We start from the raw sequence: 24,811 nt of genomic DNA on the forward strand, positions 1-24,811 counted from the left end.
AGTCACACTGATCCACTTCTTTCGGTTTATAGCGACAACGAGAGCCGCAGGCACATTTTAGCGGTAGATGGTGTTGCACCGAGATATCAATGTTGACCTTTAACCCGAGGGCCGACATGTTTCAAATGCTTATCATTTCTGCAGAACATACTAATGTACGTGCCGTGTGAATATGAACGTCCTACCTGTTGTCGTTCAAGGTGTTCTGTTTTTCTGAAGATGTGTATGTATATTTGAATGTGGTCTAAATGGTATACATAATCATACGATCTCGACATCGTTACAAAGTGTCAAGGTACAGTGATTCCTTTCAGTAACTATAGTTCTAAAATTTTGCTGCTCTGATATTACACACGCACTATTGACGATTCCTTAAACAACGGGTACGATGAATACAAACTACGTATTCATAATTGGATCACTCGTTAACAGACTAAGGATCTTAGTACTCCCACGGTATCATATTTTCTCACAACAGAAAAACACGTGAAGGGAGATTAAGATTAGTGACCCGTCGACATGATAGTCATTAGACCCAGAGATAATAATAACTGAGTCAGAATAACCATCCCAGTATTCATAGTGAAGTGAGTAAACCGCTGGAAAAGTGAATCAGAGTAGCTGGAAGAGTACTTACAGTCCATTCAATAAGAATCCTGCGTTCTGACCACTGTGTCTCCTTGCTAGATCTCTGGCTAGCGCCAGAGTTCATTTCTCACGGCTCTAACAACAAAGTGTGAAATAATCGCATCGTCTAGAAGCACGGATAGTGCGTTCTTCTGTGTTGGTTGCACTTTCAGGGACACTGCCAGTGGCTGGCTGTGGTGTCACTGCGTATCGACATGAAGACGAGACGTTTGGTGATGCTCCTCTATTCGTTCTTGGGATTCCGGAAAGAAAAAGTTTTTGATAGGATCGAAAGTAATATCTCCTGCTGCCGTCCAGCAGCAAACCACCTCTGACAAAATGATATATATATATATATATATATATATATATATATATATATATATATATATATAATTTTGTCAGAGGTGGTTTGCTGCTGGACGGCAGCAGGAGAGTAGGAAGCAAAAACATTTTACGTAACGAAAATATGCTCATACAGTCGTAATATTTATCCAATGGAGAATTTTTCTCCTTGTAATATAATTGCAAGTGATGAAACTGTAGTCCAGATCATCGATTATAATAATACGAATGGAGACAGTAGTTTAGCGAAGAAACCCAGCCAGGAACTTCTATGGGAAATCTAGAATTCAGTGCCGTAAGCGAGCTAACGCATACGCTCCTTTCTAATATGCACTCTACCGAAATTCTCGTCAGTTGACGGAAGAAAGTGGAGAGCGCAAAAATTGGAAATCCTTCGCCCATATGCAGTGAAGAATATTCTCGAACAGAAACAGAAGGCAAAGGACTGAAAGGAAAACCGAAGGGGAGAGGAGATTAAGAAAATATGAGAACAGAAAAAACCTCTTTTTGAAAAGAGTAAACTGCTCATAGCTCCGCAAAAAAATTCATTTGCCCTGAGTGCTGATGTTATTTTGATAATGATTGGATAGAGTGTGATGAATGCAAGTAATGGTAGCGTGAGGACTGTACGGTTTCTGAAGGTTTGTGACCACTGCTGAAGAATTTCGTATGCGAAAGCTTGGGCTACTGTGCAAATAACAGTACGAAGTTAACGGTTTTACACTTGCGCTCTTATTGTGTCTGTCTTACGATTAAAAATACGTGTATAAATACTTAGATTACAAAAAGCACTCTATCTGAAACTTCCTTAAGTGTGTGTAAAAATATAAAGAACAACTAATTCACAAATGTAATGGAAATGTCTTCCTCTTCCTTCCTATATGAACAGAGCATTGTTCCTCAACAACCGAGATCCTTGTTGTATTTTAGTTTAGCAGTTCTCAACCAAATAACCCTGCCACAACATGGAATACTAAGATCAGTATCGATGTTTTAAAAGTGCATTATACCTGACAATAGCTGCATAGAGGCTCATTCATTTATAGCTGAAACAATTTTGTTTTCGGCAGTAGCTCTTTCAAGTTTTACGGTTATTGGATATGAATTAGCTCGGCGTGAGGTAGAGAGATTGAAGGCAGGAGCTACGAGTGCATCGCGTGAATTATGTAGCTGTCAGACGAAGATGTCACAGTGCCAAACAGATACGAATCGTTGGCACTGACATGTGTTCAGATTGAGTAAATTGGTATAATGTACACCCAGTTCTCAGTGACGGAACCCTTGCGTGCATTTTCCAGAGAAAAATTTCCCCTGCTCACAATAGTTAAAATTTAGGAGTGGTCGATAATGTCGTTCCTATCTCCTTTTGGAAGTAGATGTCTTAGTCAGGGGGTCAGCTCACATCGCAGTGAGTTTGCGTGCAGAGGAGCGCGTTGCTACCAGCACTAAATTGCGTTGAGTGATGTAATCACAGCCACAGTCGTCTGATACCGTGAAAGGGTCTGCTGTAGGCCTTATGCGAGCTCCTCACGGTCTTAAACATTTATGCGCCGACATGGAATAGTATATATGAATACATCATATCAACGTATGCTAACCGTCGAAACGATTCGTGTGAGAATGCACTACGAAGACCATGATTACGTCGAATCTATATGCAAGAAATACAGTATTAAATCTCCTTCTGATACACGGGGTCATTACGGCTAATCGAATTAGTGAAAAGCCTTACTTTCAGCTGCTATCGCTTCTAAATACCTCCCCCTAATGTCGCCTCAGTAGAGCAGTGGAAGTGCTTGTAATTATAATAAAAGAGACGTGCGTCTTGTAATTAGTGTGACCTGCATGTTCCGTGCACATTCGTGGAACATTCAGAAATAATGAGGTATAATCTCACCTATTTCCTCAACGCGTTATGTGAAATTTTTAGCTGTAGACAGGATGCCTGTGATGATAGCTCGTTCAGTGCAGTTTGCGTTCTCTCTCTCTCTCTCTCTCTCTCTTTTTTTTTTTTTTTTTTTTTTTTTTTTTTTTTTTTTTTTTTTTTTTTTTTGAAAAAGGAAGAAGCACTCGCTTTAAGCGAGCTGGAGGAGCCACCGATACCTAATTTGGGAAGGGCGGACGGGACTTTGAAACCCAGTTCGTAACCATCTCTCTTGGTACCGTCCCGCGTGGTTAGAGGCGTCGTATCACAGATTGCGCGGCCGCTCCCGCCGGAGGTTCGAGTCCTCCCTCGGGCTTGGGTGTGTGTGTGTTATTCTTAGCATAAGTTAGTTTAAGATGGTTTAAGTAGTGTGTAAGTCTAGGGACCGATGGTCGCAGCAGTTTGGTCCCTTAGAAATTCACACACATCTGAACATCTTGATGCCGTCAGTTGGAAGAAGATAATCTACATCTACAACTACGTGATTACTCTGCTATTCAAAATAAATTGCCTGGCAGAGGGTTCAATGAACCACCTTCAAGCTGTCTTTCTACCGTTCCACTCTCGAACGGCACGCGGGAAAAACGAGCACTTAAATTTTTCTGTGAGAGCCTTCATTTCTCTTATATTATCGTGATGATCATTTCTCCCTATGTAGGTGGGTGCCAACAAAATGTTTTCGCAATCGGATGAGAAAACTGGTGATTGAAATTTCATGAGAAGATCCCGTCGCAACGAAAAACGCCTTTGTTTTAATGATTGCCACTCCAATTCACATATCATGTCTGTGACACTGAGCTAATTGTGTTTCACAAGAACGATATTTTCTGAATCCGTGCTGAATATGTGTCAATAAATCGTTTTCTTCGAGGTAATTCATAATGTACGAATACAGTATATGTTCCAAAACCCTACTGCAAATCGACGTTAGTGATATAGACCTGTAATTCAGCGGATTACTTGTACTTCCCTTTTTTGGGTATTGGTGTGACTTGAGCAATTTTCCAGTCTTTAGGTACGGATCTTTCTGTGAGCGAGCGGTTGTATATAATTGCTAAATATGGAGCTATTGTATCAGCATACTCTGAGAGGACCTGACTGGTATATAATCTGGACCCAAGGCCTTGCCTTTATTAAGTGATTTAAACTGCTTTGTTACCCCGAGGACATCTACTTCTATGTTTCTCATTTTGGCAGTTGTTCTTGATTGGAATTCAGGAATATTTACTTCGTCTTCTTTGGTGAAGGAGTTTCCGAAAACCGTGTTTAATAACTTTGCTTTAGGGGCACTGTCATCAGTGACTTCACTGTTGTTTTCGCGCAGTGAAGGTATTGATTGGTTGGTTGGTTGTTTTGGGGAAGGAGACGAGACAGCGAGGTCATCGGTCTCATCGGATTAGGGAAGGACGGGAATGGAAGTCGGCCGTGCCCTTTGAAAGGAACCATCCCGGCATTTGCCTGGAGCGATTTAGGGAAATCACGGAAAACTTAAATCAGGATGGCCGGACGCGGGATTGAACCGTCGTCCTCCCGCATGCGAGTCCAGTGTCTAACAACTGCGCTACGTCGCTCGGTGGTATTGATTGCGTCTTTCCACTGGTGTGCTTTATGTATGACCAGAATCTCTTTGGGTTTTCTGCCAGATTTCGAGCAAAAATTTAGTTGTGGAAATTATTAAAAGCAACTCGCATTGAAGTACGCGCAATATTTCGAACATCTGTAAAACTTTGCCAATCTTAGGGATTTTGCGTTCTTTTAAATTTGGCATGCTTTCTTCGTTGCTTCTGCAACAACGATCTGACCCGTTTGTGTGCCATGGGGGATCAGTACCATCACTTATTAGTTTATGTGGCATATATCTCTCAATTGTTGTCGATACTATCTCTTTGAAAATATTCCACATCTTTTCTACAGTTACATGATCAGATCGAAAGGAGTGAAGACTGTCTCTTAAAACGGAGTTGAGAGCATTTTTATCAGCTTTTTTTAAATAGGTATACTTTGCGTTTCTTTTTGATGGTTTTAGGCGTTACGGTATTCAGCCTAGCAGCAACTGCCTTGTGGTCGCTAATCCCTGTATCCGTCACAACACTCACTATTTGTCCAGGATTATTTGTTGTTGAAAGGTCAAGTATGCTTTCGTAACCATTTACGCTTCGAGTGGGCTCATGAACTAATTGTTCAAAATAATTTTCTGAGAAAGCATTCAGTACAATTTCGGATGACGTTTTATGCCTGCCACTGGTTTTAAACGTAATTTAGTATTCAGTTTAATTTAATAAGGTGTTCGGTGTCAACGAGTGACAGCCCGTGCGTACATCATGATACTCAGTAGTGTCTCTCTCACAGAAGCATTGCGATATTGTGTCAACAAACTAAGTCGCAGCAAGAAATACTGTTATCTGTTTTAAATACAGAGAAAATCTAAGTTCTAAGTTTTTGCGAGAACTGTCATCATTAAAGGATTGACCGTACAGATATCTGTTGGCATTTGAGGAAAAGTGGAGACATATATTCGTTAGGAAAGCTGACTACACTACTAGCCTTTCTAGGCAACACGTATTCTTCGCAGAGCAAAGGTGTCAAAAGTTACTTACTTTCTATCTGGACCGTCTTCTTGGCATCTTTTCTGACAGAAACTTACCTTATAGTGCATACTAAGTATGTAATTTTCGATCCAGATTTCAGAACATGTGCGTGTATTTGCATTAATTGCAGTGCGAGCACCGCCGTAGGCACTGAGACGGGCATGACATTTCTGATGATTCTCGGAACCATTCGAGGGATAGAACACTTTCTGATTATGAAAATACTGATCTACATATCTTAGCAATCTATACCTATCATGCCTGTTTTAACTTGTATGGCAGACAGAATATTCTATCTTCCTCATGCATGTGTACCTTTGCCTAGATTATACACACTGAGCAAGAATGATGTTATGTCCCACCAATATTTACCATAGGAGGCTCTCTGGCTCTTCCATTTTTATGACAGTAAAATACTGAGGGGTTAATGGAAGTCCGTCGAAAAAGTTCCGAGACTGATTTTATTGCTAACGTACAAGTGACATCACCGAAGAAACTACAGTGGCACCCTACACTAACAGTTGTAAACAACAGATGTGCATTATGTGCATTTGAATGTTAAGCAGTGGACGTGCGACCGTTCTGTGACTACGTTGATGGGTTGCAAATCACAATGCAGCAGTATCTCTAAATCAAGTGTTCAGGAAACTCTACAGAATATTTTGAAGCAGAGAAAAATGTGTGTAAGGTTTGTCCTGCAGACATTGATTCCCGAACAAAAACAATGACGCGTGAACGCCCCACAACTTAACTGAAATGCAAGATGAGGACAATTCTTTTCTGGAAAAAATCATCATGGGTGACGAAACCTGGTGTTGTCAATATGAACTTACAACTAAGTGCACGAATTCACATGACGGGTAAATTCTTTGGCGATGTAGCAGACATTGAAGCCAATGTGACGCACGAGTTGAACAACATCCCAAAAATGACTTTTCTGACTGTTTTACATAGTTGTATGAACGCTCCGTTCATTATACTCAAGTGGGTAGTTACTCTGAACAACACCCGAAGCATTAAAATCATCTTAACTTTTCTCCAATTTTTATTTTTAAAGTCTAGAAACTTTTTGTACTAGCAGTGTATGTGTCACACACTCAGCTTAGAAGCTCTCTGATTGCCATATTTCGTTGAAAGGGAAGTTGCTTAGCAAGCAGTTGAGAAACGTGATTGGATGAGCTGATGTGACAGCAAAATACTGAGCTGTTATTTGGAGAGCTCAATATTTGTGTTGGCTTAGAGGGTCTCTGGATGGCCTGTTTCCTTGTGAGAGAAGGATAATGGAGGGGAATAGAAGGGTAAAGAAGTGGGGAGGGAAAGGGAAGGTAGAGTGTGGGGGGACAGAGGGGAGGGAAAGGAGTCCAAGGTTAATTTTATCCAGAATTTGTATTGCACTCATTCTAATGACCTCAGGATTTCATTACTCTCTTCTGTTCTGATTAGCTTATCATTCATCTGACTCACGGAAATTACGACTCTTCCCGATTCTAGGTTTCCAGAATGGGATTGTCTCCAGTCAGAATACATCTCATCACATGTGCCATTCTTAGAATTATATCTCCTATCATTTTTCTATCTCTATATTTCACGATGGGAATGTGAATTACAATAACACAATTTTACGCAAGTGACGGTTTATCAGGTGCAACACAATCGTCTTTCTCCCTCAGGCATTCCTTTTTTGAGAAACAAAACTCATCTCTTCTAACTGACTATGAAGTGCTCGTCTGTTAACTGCCTTTTAAAGGAACTAAATGCTTTCTATCGTCTAAAACAGTACAGTATAGTGCGTTGCACCTGACGCCATAAAACACCATATGTACACTTTGCTTGGTTTAAAGTTTGACGAGGGGCTGGATGGAGGGGAATCGTAAAAACGAAACTGTCGCAGTTATAGACTACGCCGTGCAGAAGGGGAGACAAGTTGATCTTTATGGATGTCTTGGAATGCTAGTTTCACGTCAAAAACTATGGCTAGGATCGATCTCTGTAAAACCAAAAGAGTAAAACAGGAATCATTGTATGGTCTTGTTTGTTGGTACGCTCTGAGGGTTGTTTGGTCGTCCATTAGTAAAATTTTCGCCCACGCGCGTAGGCACTTTTTTCCGGAGGTGCATTTTATCTTTAACGCATCTGTTTAATATAAATGAATGCGATGCTAGGATGTAGAGTGTAGTATTGTAAGTGATGGAATGAAAAGAGTAAAACTCGAAAGTTATACGTAGACTAGTCCTCTTGAATAATGACAAAAAAAAAGGTTCAAATGGCTCTGAGCACTATGGGACTTAACTTCTAAGGTCGTCAGTCCCCTAGACCTTAGAACTACTTAAACCTAACTAACCTAAGGACATCACACACATCCATGCCCGAGGCAGGATTCGAACCTGCGACCGTTGCGGTCACGCGGTTCCAGACTGTAGCGCCTAGAACCGCACGGCCACCTCGGCCGGCGAATAATAACAATAATGTTTAATGTCCTCATTTGAAGTTAAAATCATCCGCAATTTCTTACGTCACGAAAAATTATCTACGAAACTGGTGCATCATCCGCTATTAGAAATGGACATGTGTCGCATCTTACGCCGGTCAAATATCACCAGTCGCACAGGTGTCGTCAGGGATGTGCGTCACCACAGCAGCGAATGGTAACGGCCTCAGCTATAGAGGCTAGCAGTCAATGCCTTCGCTGAAATGAGTGCAATGAATGGACACCAGTTGAGTAGCAAACATTTCAGCACCCATTCGTTACTAAATTGCGGTGCCTGTGTTTTTACGATGTACTCTGCAATGCCCATCAAAAAATGGTTCAAATGGCTCTGAGTATTATGGAACTTAACATCTGAGGTCATCAGTCCCCTAGACTTAGAACTACTTAAACCGAACTAACTTACGGATATCACACACATCCATGCCCGAGGCAGGATTCGAACCTGCGACCGGAGCAGCAGCGCGGTTCCGGACTGAAGCGCCTAGAACCGCTCGGCCACAGAGGCCGGCGCAATGTCCTTCAGACACGCACGTATCATAAAAACACGGGTACAGCAGTATAGTATTTCACACCAAGAAAAGGCCGCGATAACAATCATAAGTCTCTCCTTGTGCGGGAATCACAGAAATTGTGCAAGCATAGGACGTAGTCAAATGGTGATATATGGAAGTTGGGACCGGTCCTGGAGGCGTGCTCGGATGGCCGAGGCAGATGAGGCGACCGCTCGCGTAAATCCGGGTTCGATTCCCGGTCAGGCACAAATTTTCATTGTTACCAATACATTGTGCTGGTGTCGGATTATATTCGTAATTCCAAATACATTTCTTGTATTCTTTTACCTAATCGCTAGTATGCCCCCGAGAATGCAAACACTTATAAAGGTCGTCGCTATTTAAGTTTTTCGTCGTTCCAAGAACAGATAAAGACTTCAGTAGCCATCCATGGCGCGGTTATCGATTTAGGCAGCGAGGAAGTTATGCTGGTACTGTCTTGTAGGCACATCATCAAGTTGGTCCACTAGTTTCTTACTGGGAGGATGCAGTGGGCGGAGCCTCTGAGCCGCGTCACCTAATGAAGACCGGCGCCACGTGGCCGACAGACACCCTCACTCTCAAACATGTTGTTGCCAAGTCGAAAAATGGTGGGGAACCAGCGTCAGCTATACACTTTGCCAAACTCGATATACCCAGTCCACAAGGCCTTGGTGCTGTTCTGTTTTAGACGCTGTTGCGCCTGGTTTTGAAGTATGCACCCGTCGTCTGGGGAAACTCGGCCGATACAAATAAAGATCTTCTACAGAGGGCGAAAAATGGCACTACCAATTTCGATTTGCAAATACCCTGGGATTTCCTGACGGCGGAACTCAATCAGATAACTTATCTCCAGAAGAGCCAGTGAATTTTAAGTGAAATGTAGGACGTCACAGCACCGACACACGTGGAAGCTAACACTACGTTGCAGTGCCACAACACTATCAGGTGGACTTATCTGCTGGCGTAAGAACATTCTTTCGTAACACACTAATGTACGTTTTTTTGGTGTGTTTCAGATAGATCAGAGGCAAGAGCGTCGTCAAAAGTGCCACAGGAATGTGTGACAGGTCCACTCTCGTTTCCTGTATACGTAAACGATCTGACGCATAAAGTGAGCGGCAATCTGTGACTGCTGATGATGCTGTAGTGTACCGGTAAGTGTCTTCGTTGAGTGTCAGCAGGAGGTTACACAGTGACTTAGACACAATTTCTATTTGGTGTGACGAATGGCAGCTTGCTCTAAATGAGTGAAAATGTAGGTGAATGCAATCCTGTAATGTTTGTATGTAACATTCATTTCCTACCGATCTTACTTCTGCTTCGATTTCATATCTCTATTTGCATTGTTATGCCTAGGTATTTAATCAAAGTAACTACGTCACACAGTACACCTCTAGTACTACATACAAACATTACAGGATTGCATTCACCTACATTTTCACTCATTTAGAGCAAGCTGCCATTCGTCACACCAAATAGAAATTGTGTCTAAGTCACCGTGTAACCTCCTGCTGACACTCAACGAAGACACTTACCGGTACACTACAGCATCATCAGCAATCACAGATTGCCGCTCACTTTATGCGTCAGATCGTTTACGTATACAGGAAACGAGAGTGGACCTGTCACACATTCCTGTGGCACTTTTGACGACGCTCTTGCCTCTGATCTATCTGAAACACACCAAAAAAACGTACATTAGTATGTTACGAAAGAATGTTCTTACGCCAGCAGATAAGTCCACCTGATAGTGTTGTGGCACTGCAACGTGGTGTTAGCTTCCACGTGTGTCGGTGCTGTGACGTCCTACATTTCACTTAAAATTCACTGGCTCTTCTGGAGATAAGTTATCTGATTGAGTTCCGCCGTCAGGAAATCCCAGGGTATTTGCAAATCGAAATTGGTAGTGCCATTTTTCGCCCTCTGTAGAAGATCTTTATTCGTATCGGCCGAGTTTCCCCAGACGACGGGTGCATACTCGAAAACTAGGCACAACAGCGCCTAATACAGAACAACACCAAGACCTTGTGGACTGGGTATATCGAGTTTGGCAAAGCGTATAGCTGACGCTGGTTCCCCACCATTTTTCGACTTGGCAACAACATGTTTGAGAGTGAGGGTGTCTGTCGGCCACGTGGCGCCGGTCTTTATTAGGCGACGCGGCTCAGAGGCTCCGCCCACTGCATCCTCCCAGTAAGAAACTAGTGGACCAGCTTGATGATGTGCCTACAAGACAGTACCAGCATAACTTCCTCGCTGCCTAAATCGATAACCGCGCCATGGATGGCTACTGAAGACTATATCTGTTCTTGGAACGACGGAAAACTTAAATAGCGACGACCTTTATTAGTGTTTGCATTCTCGAGGGCATACTAAGGATTCGAACCTGCGACTGAAGCGGTCGCGCGTTTCCAGACTGTAGCGCCTAGAACCGCTTGGCCACCCCGGCCGGCGGCATGGGTGTGTGTGTGTGTGTGTGTGTGTGTGTTGTTCTTAGCGTGAGTTAGTTTAAGTAGTGTGTAAGTCTAGGGAGCAATGACCTCAGCAGTTTGGTCCCATAGGATTTCACACACATTTGAACATTTTTTTTGTAAATTGTTAAACCACATAGCTATTAATTAATAAGTGTCCGAGAAAAGGGCCATTTAGATACTACCACGTGTGCCTAGGGCGATTGACAGTAATGTTCCGTTTGGCGGTCCTCTGCGTCACTACATACATTCAGCCACAGAGGCAGTGAGAAGAGGGATATCGTACCGAGATACCGTATCAATCTGTTCGCGTCGGTCAAACGCCTGCGTGTGTGGTGTCTCGGATGACGTCAGAGGAGAGCAGACCTAAAGGCGTTTTCGCTGAAAGTAGGATGTGAACTAGCGAGGATTGTAAACCGTCCTGGCTCGGTTAGGTTTCACGGAAGTAACTGTCTGCGTGCCGCCTTTATGTTGACAAAAGCCGCGTAGCAAGTGGCGAAATTATTTTCCACTTTTAAGGCGAGCAATTAACTTTTTGTGATTAGAAGTAAGGGTGATACACCATTTTACTTGGAACTTCCCGTAGAGGTCGCCTCTGAACTGTAAACAGTGCAGTTCCAATAGGGATATTATTATTATTGGGGACATTATTAAATTTTGTGTGTGTGAACTTTTATAGAATATATCACACAGTTAAAACAAAAAACTTTTATGTATAGTCATAGTTCCTGATACCACTGAGTAAACAGCAAGTAGGAACATTTTGTTTCAGTGAGCACTAAGAATAATGTGGACTTGCAGACTGCAAAATTACAATCATCTTCTCCATCGCTTTTTGGCTACCGCAAAAATAGTTTTCAGGCTCTTGTAAACGGCGAAGGTAGGTGTAAGCCACGCACAGACAAGTTTAAGTGCCGTCCACTGTGGGCGATCGGTTCTAGGTACTTCAGTCCGGGACCATGCTGCTGCTGCGGTCGCAGGTTCGAATCTTGCCTCGGGCATGGATGTGTGTGACGTTCTTATGTTAATTAGGTTTAAGTAGTACTAAGTCTAGTGGACTGATGACCTCAGGTGTTAAGTCCCATAGTGGTTAGAGCCATTTGAACAATTTAAGTGTCTTTTCATAACGATATAGCGGAGTAACGACCATTAGATTATTTACCCGCCACCCCACAACTGTGACCTCTGAAAATACCACACATACATATATAATAAATGTAAGACGTTGTGAAACCCATATCTGAATTTACAATCAGTAAAATTTCCGCGCTTTTGTCCCCTAACTTGACAAGAAACATTCGTCTAGTAACTTTCTACTGAAACGAGTAGATACATGAAAAATAAAGTAAAATAAATGAAAACAATAATCGGATTTCGAACACAGAACGCAAAACTGATAGGCTGCGACGATAGCCACAGTGCCACTGTTTCAGCTGACATTATAGCACTCTAAAAGGCATCTAAATTACGTCGGAAACTTTGACCGTCGTTTTCTCAGAAACAGTTCAGTATCTATGGATAAGCTGAGACACGTTTTCGCTTATTTTGACTCCTCTTCCACTGAGCGAAGTTTCTGGAAAATGTCGTTTTTTCCTCGTTAGTTAGGGCCTGGTTTCGTACTTCCATCTGTGGTCTCAGCTCTGTCCACCCTAGTGACCTCTGTAGTGATTTTTTCTGCGAGGTGAGTGACAGACGCCGGTTGGTGTGGCCGTGCGGTTCTAGGCGCTTCAGTCTGAAACCGCGTGACCGCTACGATCGCAGGTTCGAATCCTGCCTCGGCATGTATGTGTGTGATGTCCTTAGGTTAGTTAGGTTTAGGTAGTTCTAAGTTCTAGGGGACTGATGACCACAGATGTTAAGTCCCATAGTGCTCAGAGTCATTTGAACCATTTGAGTGACAGACGAAGGAGTAGACTATGCCCCACGAGACCGCAGTACGCGAAACGTGAGACTAAAGTGCGCGTCATTTATGACGGCGGCCGAGTTTAGGTTCGTTCTGCGTATCTGACGTCACAGAACACAGACAGCCAATGAACAGAGCTCGACTGCAGTGCAGAGCACGGACCAGTCTCTTCAGTTTTAGAAACGCTTAGTCATAAATAAAGTAATTGAACAAAAGCAATGTCTTGATAGCAGACTTTCTTTTATAGAAAGTTTGGTTCAAAAAAATGGTTCAAATGGCTCTGAGCACTATGGGACTCAACTGCTGTGGTCATCAGTCCCCTAGAACTTAGTACTACTTAAACTTAACTAACCTAAGAACATCACACACATCCATGCCCGAGGCAGGATTCGAACCTGCGACCGTAGCAGTCGCACGGTTCCGGACTGCGCGCCTAGAACCGCGAGACCACCGCGGCCGGCAGAAAGTTTGGAAAAAGCATTCTTTATACCAACTGCTTCATATCCTATTAATTAATTAAACGAAACAAGCAATAAGCCTCCTAATTCAGGCGATAGCAAGGAAAGGTGTTTGTATCATTCCCACTAACCGCTTTTTCGCAATAAAGAACAGCGGTAATTGTTATTTCCTATTGTACTTCGACGAAACGTAATTCATAGCCATACCAACAGTGTTTGTCGGTTTTTTGCGTGATATTTTAAAGTCCTCCTGGAGTTGCGTTGAATGACGAGCTGCGTTAGCATAATGGATTGAGTGTAGGGCTGCTGAGTGACAGATCCTGAGTTCAAACCATGTTTGGTGTCTAATATTTTCTTTATTTAAAAACAATATCGAAGTGTCTTACTTCATGAATTTTATTCGTGGCAACTAAAATCGACCATACGGAAACTATACGCTATGGACTTTTACCTCTGCAAACTCTTCAAAATTTAGTGCAATGGTTTACTACATCTAATACTGCACAGTAACTACATTGAACATCGAATCAAAATTAAGTCATTTATGGGGGAAGGTATCAGTCAAGAAGATGTGTAAAAATCAAATTTTTGGGCCAAATAGTTTTTATGAAATCGGGTGATAAAGTGTGTCAAAGCAGTCGAAACACCTTGTGTCTGCACAGGCGAGCAATGCAATGAAGACAAAATCACGCACATCGCGGAATGTGGGGAGCACGTCTCTGTAGCAGCGAAAGGGTTAATGCCGCAGTGTTGGCTTTACTTCATAAACTGCGCGCTCCCCCCTAAACGTAAGTTTGCGAACTATGCTATGGCGCTGCTTCTCTTGGCGCGTACAACTGGCAACGCAGCAATCTTCCGCGAATGGGTGGGCATGCGCGAACCGCCAAGATAAAAGAATTGAACTATAGTGATAAGCAAACGTTACCGGCAGCTGCTGCGGGGGGTCGAGGCGCAGCGTGTAGCGGCCGCCGTAGGCGAGCACGGCGCAGGGCAGCGTGGCGCGGCTGGCGTTGATGCGCGCCGCGTGCAGCCGCAGCCCGGCCCGCAGCAGCAGCAGCCGCTGCGCGCCCGCCGGCACGCCCTCCAGCTGCAGCGGCACCGCGCCGGACAGCGCGCGCACCTCCTCCGCCAGCGGCCGCACCTCCCAGCACATGTCCCTGCCTGCAACACGCCACACACGGCTCCAGCCACACCGACTCACAACACGATCCGGCTTCAGAGCAAATCCTGCAGAGGTTATATGGTTCTGTCTGGGACGCACATAGAAACTTGACCAGCAGCAAAATAAGGTCTCGAGCACATGTTATCTAATAGGGGAGCAAGACGAGATAGTGTCTCCAAAAAAATGAATTTTTTAAAATTTGATTCTTTGGAGTCTTGTTCATACACTCTCCAAAGGACTTTCCTGAGAAATTGTTTTAGAACATTTATTTTATTGAGCATCGTGTGCTTGTAGCTCACTCCCGGATTTGCTGTGACAGTAAGATTTAACGTACAACGTTTCCTTATTACTTACCTTAATTTGGTTCTATTAGTTGGTGCCATAGTTAATAGTGATCCGATGTGTGCACCTTGGATAGGTATTGTATGTATGTATTGTATGTTAACCGGTGACATAAAAACGACGGAGAGGCTCCGTCCCCGCCGCAGCCGCAGTGGTCCACAACCCCACGACGACTACCGCAGTCCACCCCTCCTCCGCCCCACACCGAACCCAGGGTTACTGTGCGGTTCGGCCCCCGGTGGATCCCCCAGGGAACGTCTCACACCAGACGAGTGTAACCCCTATGTTTGCCTGGTAGGGTAATGGTGGTGTACGCGTACGGGGAGAATTTGTTTGAGCAGCAATCGCCGACATAGTGTAACTGAGGCGGAATAAGGGGAACCAGCCAGCATTCGCCGAGGCAGATGGAAAACCGCCTAAAAACCATCCACTGACTGGCCGGTTCACCGGACTTCGACACAAATCCGCCGAGCGGATTCGTGCCGGGGACCAGGCGCTCTTTCCCGCGCGGAAAGCCGTGCGTTAGACCGCACGGCCAACCGGGCAGGCAAGTGTACATGATACTGTTCTCATATACAGCTGTGGAAATATTGCCAAGTGTTGGGAATTAGAAAATTTAGGGATTATTCTAGGGAAGAGTGTGGTGTTACATCTTCGCCGTTGTGGCAACTGTAGAATGCAAGATGCTGAAAGATCTGTGACAGGTAGATGCAAAACAATGCTGGAGGACACGCTAGAGGCAGAAGAAGATAAAACATACGCATCAGGCTGTTCATAATCATCTCTAAGTTCAAACTCAACTCATTTTCTTTGAAAGTGGTTTCCTTGATATATCATTTTTTACTATCGAAGACAATTTTCTGAAAAAACTATTCCAGATAATTCATTGAAATTTGGTTTGCATATACACTCCTGGAAATTGAAATAAGAACACCGTGAATTCATTGTCCCAGGAAGGGGAAACTTTATTGACACATTCCTGGGGTCAGATACATCACATGATCACACTGACAGAACCACAGGCACATAGACACAGGCAACAGAGCATGCACAATGGGGGCACTAGTACAGTGTATATCCACCTTTCGCAGCAATGCAGGCTGCTATTCTTCCATGGAGACGATCGTAGAGATGCTGGATGTAGTCCTGTGGAACGGCTTGCCATGCCATTTCCACCTGGCGCCTCAGTTGGACCAGCGTTCGTGCTGGACGTGCAGACCGCGTGAGACGACGCTTCATCCAGTCCCAAACATGCTCAATGGGGGACAGATCCGGAGATCTTGCTGGCCAGGGTAGTTGACTTACACCTTCTAGAGCACGTTGGGTGGCACGGGATACATGCGGACGTGCATTGTCCTGTTGGAACAGCAAGTTCCCTTGCCGGTCTAGGAATGGTAGAACGATGGGTTCGATGACGGTTTGGATGTACCGTGCACTATTCAGTGTCCCCTCGACGATCACCAGTGGTGTACGGCCAGTGTAGGAGATCGCTCCCCACACCATGATGCCGGGTGTTGGCCCTGTGTGCCTCGGTCGTATGCAGTCCTGATTGTGGCGCTCACCTGCACGGCGCCAAACACGCATACGACCATCATTGGCACCAAGGCAGAAGCGACTCTCATCGCTGAAGACGACACGTCTCCATTCGTCCCTCCATTCACGCCTGTCGCGACACCACTGGAGGCGGGCTGCACGATGTTGGGGCGTGAGCGGAAGACGGCCTAACGGTGTGCGGGACCGTAGCCCAGCTTCATGAAGACGGTTGCGAATGGTCCTCGCCGATACCCCAGAAGCAACAGTGTCCCTAATTTGCTGGGAAGTGGCGGTGCGGTCCCCTACGGCACTGCGTAGGATCCTACGGTCTTGGCGTGCATCCGTGCGTCGCTGCGGTCCGGTCCCAGGTCGACGGGCACGTGCACCTTCCGCCGACCACTGGCGACAACATCGATGTACTGTGGAGACCTCACGCCCCACGTGTTGAGCAATTCGGCGGTACGTCCACCCGGCCTCCCGCATGCCCACTATACGCCCTCGCTCAAAGTCCGTCAACTGCACATGCGGTTCACGTCCACGCTGTCGCGGCATGCTACCAGTGTTAAAGACTGCGATGGAGCTCCGTATGCCACGGCAAACTGGCTGACACTGACGGCGGCGGTGCACAAATGCTGCGCAGCTAGCGCCATTCGACGGCCAACACCGCGGTTCCTGGTGTGTCCGCTGTGCCGTGCGCGTGATCATTGCTTGTACAGCCCTCTCGCAGTGTCCGCAGCAAGTATGGTGGGTCTGACACACCGGTGTCAATGTGTTCTTTTTTCCATTTCCAGGAGTGTAGATGACAACCATCTTCAACTATGCATCGTCAAATAACGTAAAATTTTCTGATATTTTCTTGTAAATAAAGTTATAAGCGAAGAAAAATGTGTCAAAATTTCTAATCCTTTCTTTTTCTACATTCCTTTTTGAAAAAAAAAGCAACTCAAAAAGATTTTTTTAGGTTCAATATAATACACAGTAGGTACTTAACGTTTGGTAGAAATTTTAATTGCTGTTCATTTAATAACATTCATATACATGGGACAATGGTTTGGTATGAAATTAATCAACAGAAGGATAACGTTCTACGAGTCGGGGCGTGGAATGTCAGAAGCTTGAACGGGGTAGGGAAACTAGAAAATCTGAAAAGGGAAATGCAAAGGCTCAATCTAGATATAGTAGGGGTCACTGAAGTGAAGTGGAAGGAAGACAAGGATTTCTGGTCAGATGAGTATCGGGTAATATCAACAGCAGCAGAAAATGTTATAACAGGTGTAGGATTCGTTATGAATAGGAAGGTAGGGCAGAGGGTGTGTTGCTGTAAACAGTTCAGTGACCGGGTTGTTCTAATCAGAATCGACAGCAGACCAACACCGACAACGATATTTCAGGTACACATGCCGACGTCGCAAGCTGAAGATGAACAAATAGAGAAAGTGTATGAGGATATTGAAAGGGTAATGCAGTATGTAAAGGGGGACGAAAATCCAATAGTCATGGGCGACTGGAATGCAGTTGTAGGGGAAGGAGTAGAAGAAAAGGTTACAGGAGAATATGGGCTTGGGACAAGGAATGAAAGAGGAGAAAGACTAATTGAGTTCTGTAACAAGTTTCAGCTAGTAATAGCGAGAACCCTGTTTAAGAATCACAAGAGGAGGAGGTATACTTGGAAAAGGCCGGGAGAAAGGGGCAGATTTCAATTAGATTACATCATGGTCAGACAGAGATTCCGAAATCAGATACTGGATTGTAAGGCGTACCCAGGAGCAGATATAGACTCAGATCACAATATAGTAGTGATGAAGTTCAAGACATTAGTCAGGAAGAATCAATACGCAAAGAAGTGGGATACGGAAGTACTAAGGAATGACGAGATACGTTTGAAGTTCTCTAACGCTATAGATACAGCAATAAGGAATAGCGCAGTAGGCAGTAAAGTGAAGAGGAATCGACATCTCTAAAAAGGGCCATCACAGAAGTTGGGAAGGAAAACATAGGTACAAAGAAGGTAGCTGCGAAGAAACCATGGGTAACAGAAGAAATACTTCAGTTGATTGATGAATGGAGAAAGTACAAACATGTTCCGGGAAAATCAGGAATACAGAAATACAAGTCGCTGAGGAATGAAATAAATAGGAAGTGCAGGGAAGCTAAGACGAAATGGCTGCAGGAAAAATGTGAAGACATCGAAAAAGATATGATTGTCGGAAGGACAGATTCAGCACACAGGAAAGTCAGAACAACCTTTGGTGACATTAAAAGCAACGGTGGTAACATTAAGAGTGCAACGGGAATTCCACTGTTAAATGCAGAGGAGAGAGCAGATAGGTGGAAAGAATACATTGAAAGCCTCTATGAGGGTGAAGATTTGTCTGATGTGATAGAAGAAGAAACAGGAGTCGATTTAGAAGAGATAGGGGATCCAGTATTAGAATCGGAATTTAAAACAGCTTTGGAGGACTTAAGGTCAAATAAGGCAGAAGGGATAGATAACATTCCATCAGAATTTCTAAAATCATTGGGGGAAGTGGCAACAAAACGACTATTCACGTTGGTGTGTAGAATATATGAGTCTGGCGATATACCATCTGACTTTCGGAAAAGCATCATCCACACAATTTCGAAGACGGCAAGAGCTGACAAGTGCGAAAATTATCGCACAATCAGCTTAACAGCTCATGCATCGAAGCTGCTTACAAGAATAGTATACAGGAGAATGGAAAAGAAAATTGAGAATGCGCTAGGTGTCGATCAGTTTGGCTTTAGGAAAAGTAAAGGGACGAGAGAGGCAATTCTGGCGTTACGGCTAATAATGGAAGCAAGGCTAAAGAAAAATCAAGACACTTTCATAGGATTTGTCGACCTGGAAAAAGCGTTCGACAATATAAAATGGTGCAAGCTGTTCGAGATTCTGAAAAAAGTAGGGGTAAGCTATAGGGAGAGACGGGACATATACAATATGTACAACAATCAAGAGGGAATAATAAGAGTGGACGATCAAGAACGAAGTGCTCGTATTAAGAAGTGTGTAAGACAAGGCTGTAGCCTTTCGCCCCTACTCTTCAATCTGTACATCGAGGAAGCAATGATGGAAATAAAAGAAAGGTTCAGGAGTGGAATTAAAATACAAGGTGAAAGGATATCAATGATACGATTCGCTGATGACATTGCTATCCTGAGTGAAAGTGAAGAAGAATTAAATGATCTGCTGAACGGAATGAACAGTCTAATGAGTACACAGTATGGTTTGAGAGTAAATAGGAGAAAGACGAAGGCAATGAGAAGTAGTAGAAATGAGAACAGCGAGAAACTTAACATCAGGATTGATGGTCACGAAGTCAATGAAGTTAAGGAATTCTGCTACCTAGGAAGTAAAACCAATGACGGAGCAAGGAGGACATCAAAAGCAGACTCGCTATGGCAAAATAGGCATTTCTGGCCAAGAGAAGTCTACTAGTATCAAATACCGGCCTTAATTTGAGGAAGAAATTTCTGAGGATGTACGTCTGGAGTACAGCATTGTATGGTAGTGAAACATGGACTGTGGGAAAACCGGAACAGAAGAGAATCGAAGCATTTGAGATGTGGTGCTATAGACGAATGTTGAAAATTAGGTGGACTGATAAGGTAAGGAATGAGGAGGTTCTACGCAGAATCGGAGAGGAAAGGAATATGTGGAAAACACTGATAAGGAGAAGGGACAGGATGATAGGACATCTGCTAAGACATGAGGGAATGACTTCCATGGTACTAGAGGGAGCTGTAGAGGGCAAAAACTGTAGAGGAAGACAGAGATTGGAATACGTCAAGCAAATAATTGAGGACGTAGGTTGCAAGTGCTACTCTGAGATGAAGAGGTTAGCACAGGAAAGGAATTCGTGGCGGGCCGCATCAAACCAGTCAGTAGACTGATGACCAAACAAAAAATAATAAAATTAAGGTTGACCGGATAGGCCACGTCTTAGTCCCCATAAACAGCAAATTGCGTTTCTTGTAATTTTGTTCGTTACTAAGATACGGATAGTAGCACTCCATGCCGGCCGGTGTGGCCGAGCGGTTCTAGGCGCTACAGTCTGGAACCGCGCGACCGCTACGGTCGCAGGTTCGGATCCTGCCTCGGGCATGGATGTGTGTGATGTCCTTAGGTTAGTTAGGTTTAAGTAGTTCTAAGTTCTAGGGGACTGATGACCTCAGAAGTTAAGTCCCATAGTGCTCAGAGCCATTAGTAGCACTCCTTTAAATAACGCCCAATAATTTTTGCTCGGTAATCCACTTGCACTCCTCATGACCTGTTCAAACACATACGATAGTATAACACTCAGGTAAACATGTCATTATTTAAAACGTAAAACAAAATCGACTTTGAGTTTCCTGTAATACGTAGTGTAGGTACTCTGGGAAACATAGTTGGTCCACTTGATGGAGTACACAGTAAACAAACGGAAACATCAAAAAAATTCACAGCGCTCATTCCGTCAACCATTTTCAGCTGAACGTTTGTGTGAGTACAGTGTGCACCAACGAAGAGAAGGTACAAATGTCATTCATCTGTGGAGAAAGTAATGAGAATGGAACTGGTGACGTATTAGAATGTGATGTCCACTAACTTTAGAAATGCCAGTCTTCACTTCAACCTGCCGTGTGCTCACGTGTGGATTCAGTGCAACAGAGGGGACAACAGTAACTTCAGTGGCCTCGTCTGTGCAAGGTCTGCCACGATTTGGTTGAAACTTCCGTTTCCTGAAGCGTTACAACAAGACGAGAAAGTGTCTATCGAGAAGGTGGGGTCTTGTCGTGATACCCTCTATTAGATTCCCTCTGCCGCAGACTATTAGGCCTAATTTCAGCCACAATAACAGAAAAGTAATGATGATGCAGTTTTTAACCAAGGACGACCTTTACTGCACACAACATATAGTTTAAAGTCGCTATAGTACTGTACCGCATGTCCCTTATCGTAAATAAGAAAACATTGTTGCAGTAAATATTTTCCTAACTCATGTTCTCCACCGAAGAACAGCATTTCCGCCTTCCCTTCATTGGTATACACTGTACTCACACAAACCTTCAAATGAAGACAGTTGACTGGCCGCTCTGCATGTTCCTTGTGTTTCCATTTGTTTACTGTCAACTCCATCAAATCGACTTGCTACGTTTATCCTAACAGCATACAGTGCAGATGCCCTACGTACATTGTGTGCTGTTACAGGAGAGTTGGTTCAGATGGCTGTGAGCACTATGGTACTTACATCTGAGGTCACCAGTCCCCTAGAACTACTTAAACCTAACGAACCTAAGGAGATCACACACGTCCATGCCCGAGGCAGGATTCGAACCCGCGACCGTTGAAGGAGAGTCAAAGTCATTTTTGTGTTATGTTTCTAATAACGTCATGCTTACGTGAACAGTACACTGTGGTATGTTTAGAAAAGGTTTTGAGGAGAGGTAGTCGATTACCGAATAAAGCATATAGAGAGCTATTTAAACAGACGTGCTGCTGTTCATATCTTCGTAAAGAACAAAGTACTGAAGAAAGGAAATAATACTGCTTCAAGTCCCCTTGTAACTAAACAACATTAGCTTAATAAATTTCTTATTTTCTTCTGGAGAAAGAATTATTTGGGAAGGAAGAAACAAAATGAAACTTCACGGATTAAGAAGGTATGAGGTTCTATTTCAGTATTATGAAATCGAGTCAAAATTACAAAGAACTTGGCAAAATGAGTCCACTTTGCGGCGGCGCGGTTCCTTTCGTCACGCACCAACCCGTGAACTCGTCGCAACAGATCGCCGGTAGGAGAGCCGAGCAGAAACCTACCGTACTGCGACTCGCACCAGGCTGCATACAACATAACTGTTCTGTTCTAAAAATCGGGAAAAGGTCTTAATTTTTAATGAAAGGTGGAAATACCGGCAAAACTTGGGTATATTCTGAAGTTAAGAATTATACGTTCACTGCCAGGCCCGTGTTAATCCTAACACAGCCATGCACAAATCCTTTCATTCACGTTAGCAAGTTTATGATAACGTATTGCCCGAAATCTGAACAGCTACTAAGCACGGATTGTTCTTAAAGGAAAATGCTCGCCATACTATTAAGTTTATCAGTATGTAAAGCACTCCAGTTTTTAGTCACCAATCTGCTCAATATGCCACCACGCCGAATTACTGTCTTTTCGCATACACAAAATCACTTAAAAATCCGTACTTTGTAAAAAAAAAAAAAAAAAAAAAAACACTCACCGGAATATTTATACCTTCACTTTAAAGCACTTTTGAGGCACGTAGCACAACTAAAACCGGCAAATTACAACTTTCTTCGGAACTCATACTGCACAAGACCGTACCATTGAAAGGCTGGGCTCCGATTCTTTTGACTGCTGTTAGCATTTATACGTCCAAGAGAAAAGACGCTCAAAGAATACACCGTTCTGATTGGTCAATTTTCTTTAATGCCAACGGAGAAACATTATTCTCATTATTCTCCCGCGTTAGTCCGCAGTTTTCAGGACTAACCATTCAACAAATAACACACTTTCGAACTGTACTTTTTCCTGGAATAAATCTTTAACATTCTTATATTTTGTTCATACTTCACGTTATTAAATGTTTTCATTTGCACTCGAATTAGCTTTCCTTTTACCATATACTTAACATATTATGATACAAAATTGCCCGGCGTCTGCATTCACACTGTCTTGAACTTTCTCACACTACAACGTTCATTAGTAGATCAGTGATCTACATATTTACTTTAGACCACATTCACGCTTCATTCACACTACTAAAAGCATATACATAATTGTACAAACATAAATAAACAAAAAAGTCTTCAAGGAAAAAATAGAACAATTCACAAAAACATTCCCTTGAGCTGTTTCTTGAATGTCTCTGTCCGCTACTGTACTCTAGTGAATGAAAATTAGACCTGCGTACTCGACTGAACCCGACCGTGACAGACCATCTGTCACTGTGCACGTATGAGTCATTCTCCCGATACACAGGCTCTAGACAGGAGCGATATAAAGCGCCAAGCCTCAGCTTATCCATATGACGTTGCACCCATCTGACCTGGATGCATATGCTGATTCGGTTGGGAAGAGTGTCATAACGCTGTTCTATCACTTTCTGAGGCAAGCTGGCCAACAACTGTCCCAGCTTAATATCCTGCATACTAGCTCTGGGACGGAATTGAAGTCCCTACTAGTCCCACCAATTTTCTATCAGAGAGAGATCTGGGGATTTTACTGCCCTCGGGAGTAGCTCAACCACATGCAGCCACTTCATAGAGACACGTCCCATGTGAGGGTGAACATTGTCCTTTTGAAAAATGGCACCACGATATTGCCGCATGAGAGGCAGAAAATGAGGGCGCAAGATTTCCTAGACGTTTGGTTCTGCCCTCAGTCACTACAATCCGTGACTTGAAGTCACAAGCGATTGCCGCGCGGGATTAGCCGAGCGGTCTCAGGCGCTGTAGTCATGGACTGTGCGCCTGATCCCGGCGGAGGTTCGAGTCCTCCCTCGGGCATAGGTGTGTGTGTTTGTACTTAGAGTAATTTAGGTTAAGTAGTGTGTAAGCTTAGGGACTGATGACCTTAGCAGTTAAGTCCCATAATATTTCACACACATTTGAACACAAGCGATAGATCCTCACACCATGATGCTGGGAGTAACACCACTGTGCCTCCCCAGAACACTGGAGGACTGGGACCTCTTCCCAGGTCGTCACTGTATTCGCCGTCGATGGTCATCCGAGGCAGTGCAGAACAGCGATTCAGCAGTGAGTTCAATGTGACGCCATTCGTCAGCAGTCCATGCTTCCCAGTCACAGCACCACTCCAAACGCAGCCGCCTGTGTTGTGACATTAAAGGCACGTTACGCATAGGACTGTAATTCCCCAGTCCGACTGCTGCTAATCTCTGACAATGGTGTGAAATGGCGATTCGACCAGCTGGTGAAATGGAGATCCTCAATAAGGCCTCTTTCAAACTCTCGTCAGATGCTGATAACGCTGTCTCATGCGAGTACGTGGACATCTACGTGTCATTGGAAGTGATCACTCAACATCTGACGCTGTTAATGCCACTTATATGAGGCACCAAGCCGGGTAGTAACACTAAACAGGGACAACACTAATAAACTCGGTGGCTGTTGTGTCCCTCGCAGCGATTTGCAAATCTACTCATTTGTATACTCGTCGGTGGTGTGTATGTGTATGAAGCTACATTGACATCCGATCATGTCCTCTGGGTGCTTCCCTTCTTTGGAAGGCTGTTCACAAATCGCACGAGAGTCTGCTCCAATTTCACACATGTTGCAGTATCTGCGGCCGGACGACTTGACTGGTGCAGTGGTAATCGGTCTATTAGTGAGATAGTATAAAAATCTCTACAGTGATTCCTGAGATTAGCTTTTACATACAGACATAAAACG

General features: G+C 43.9%; 1 protein-coding gene and 1 long non-coding RNA gene across 2 annotated transcripts in view; both read right to left on the reverse strand.

Moving 5' to 3' along the window:
* LOC126470696 (thrombospondin type-1 domain-containing protein 1-like) overlaps positions 1-14,331 on the reverse strand; it is a gene marked incomplete at both ends in the record, with an annotated part of 365,133 nt that extends 350,802 nt beyond the window's left edge. Inside the window, one exon of the mRNA XM_050098697.1 lies at positions 14,263-14,331. Coding sequence (XP_049954654.1) covers positions 14,263-14,331 — 69 coding nt within the window. The remainder of the gene's footprint in view (positions 1-14,262) is intronic.
* Positions 14,332-14,418: 87 nt separating this feature from the next.
* The window catches only part of LOC126471553 (uncharacterized), a 380,606-nt gene continuing 370,213 nt past the window's right edge, over positions 14,419-24,811 (reverse strand). Inside the window, exon 3 of the long non-coding RNA XR_007586335.1 lies at positions 14,419-14,498. This is a non-coding gene — a long non-coding RNA (uncharacterized LOC126471553). The remainder of the gene's footprint in view (positions 14,499-24,811) is intronic.

Source organism: Schistocerca serialis, chromosome 3, assembly GCF_023864345.2.
Source record: "Schistocerca serialis cubense isolate TAMUIC-IGC-003099 chromosome 3, iqSchSeri2.2, whole genome shotgun sequence".
Lineage (NCBI taxonomy): Eukaryota > Metazoa > Arthropoda > Insecta > Orthoptera > Acrididae > Schistocerca > Schistocerca serialis.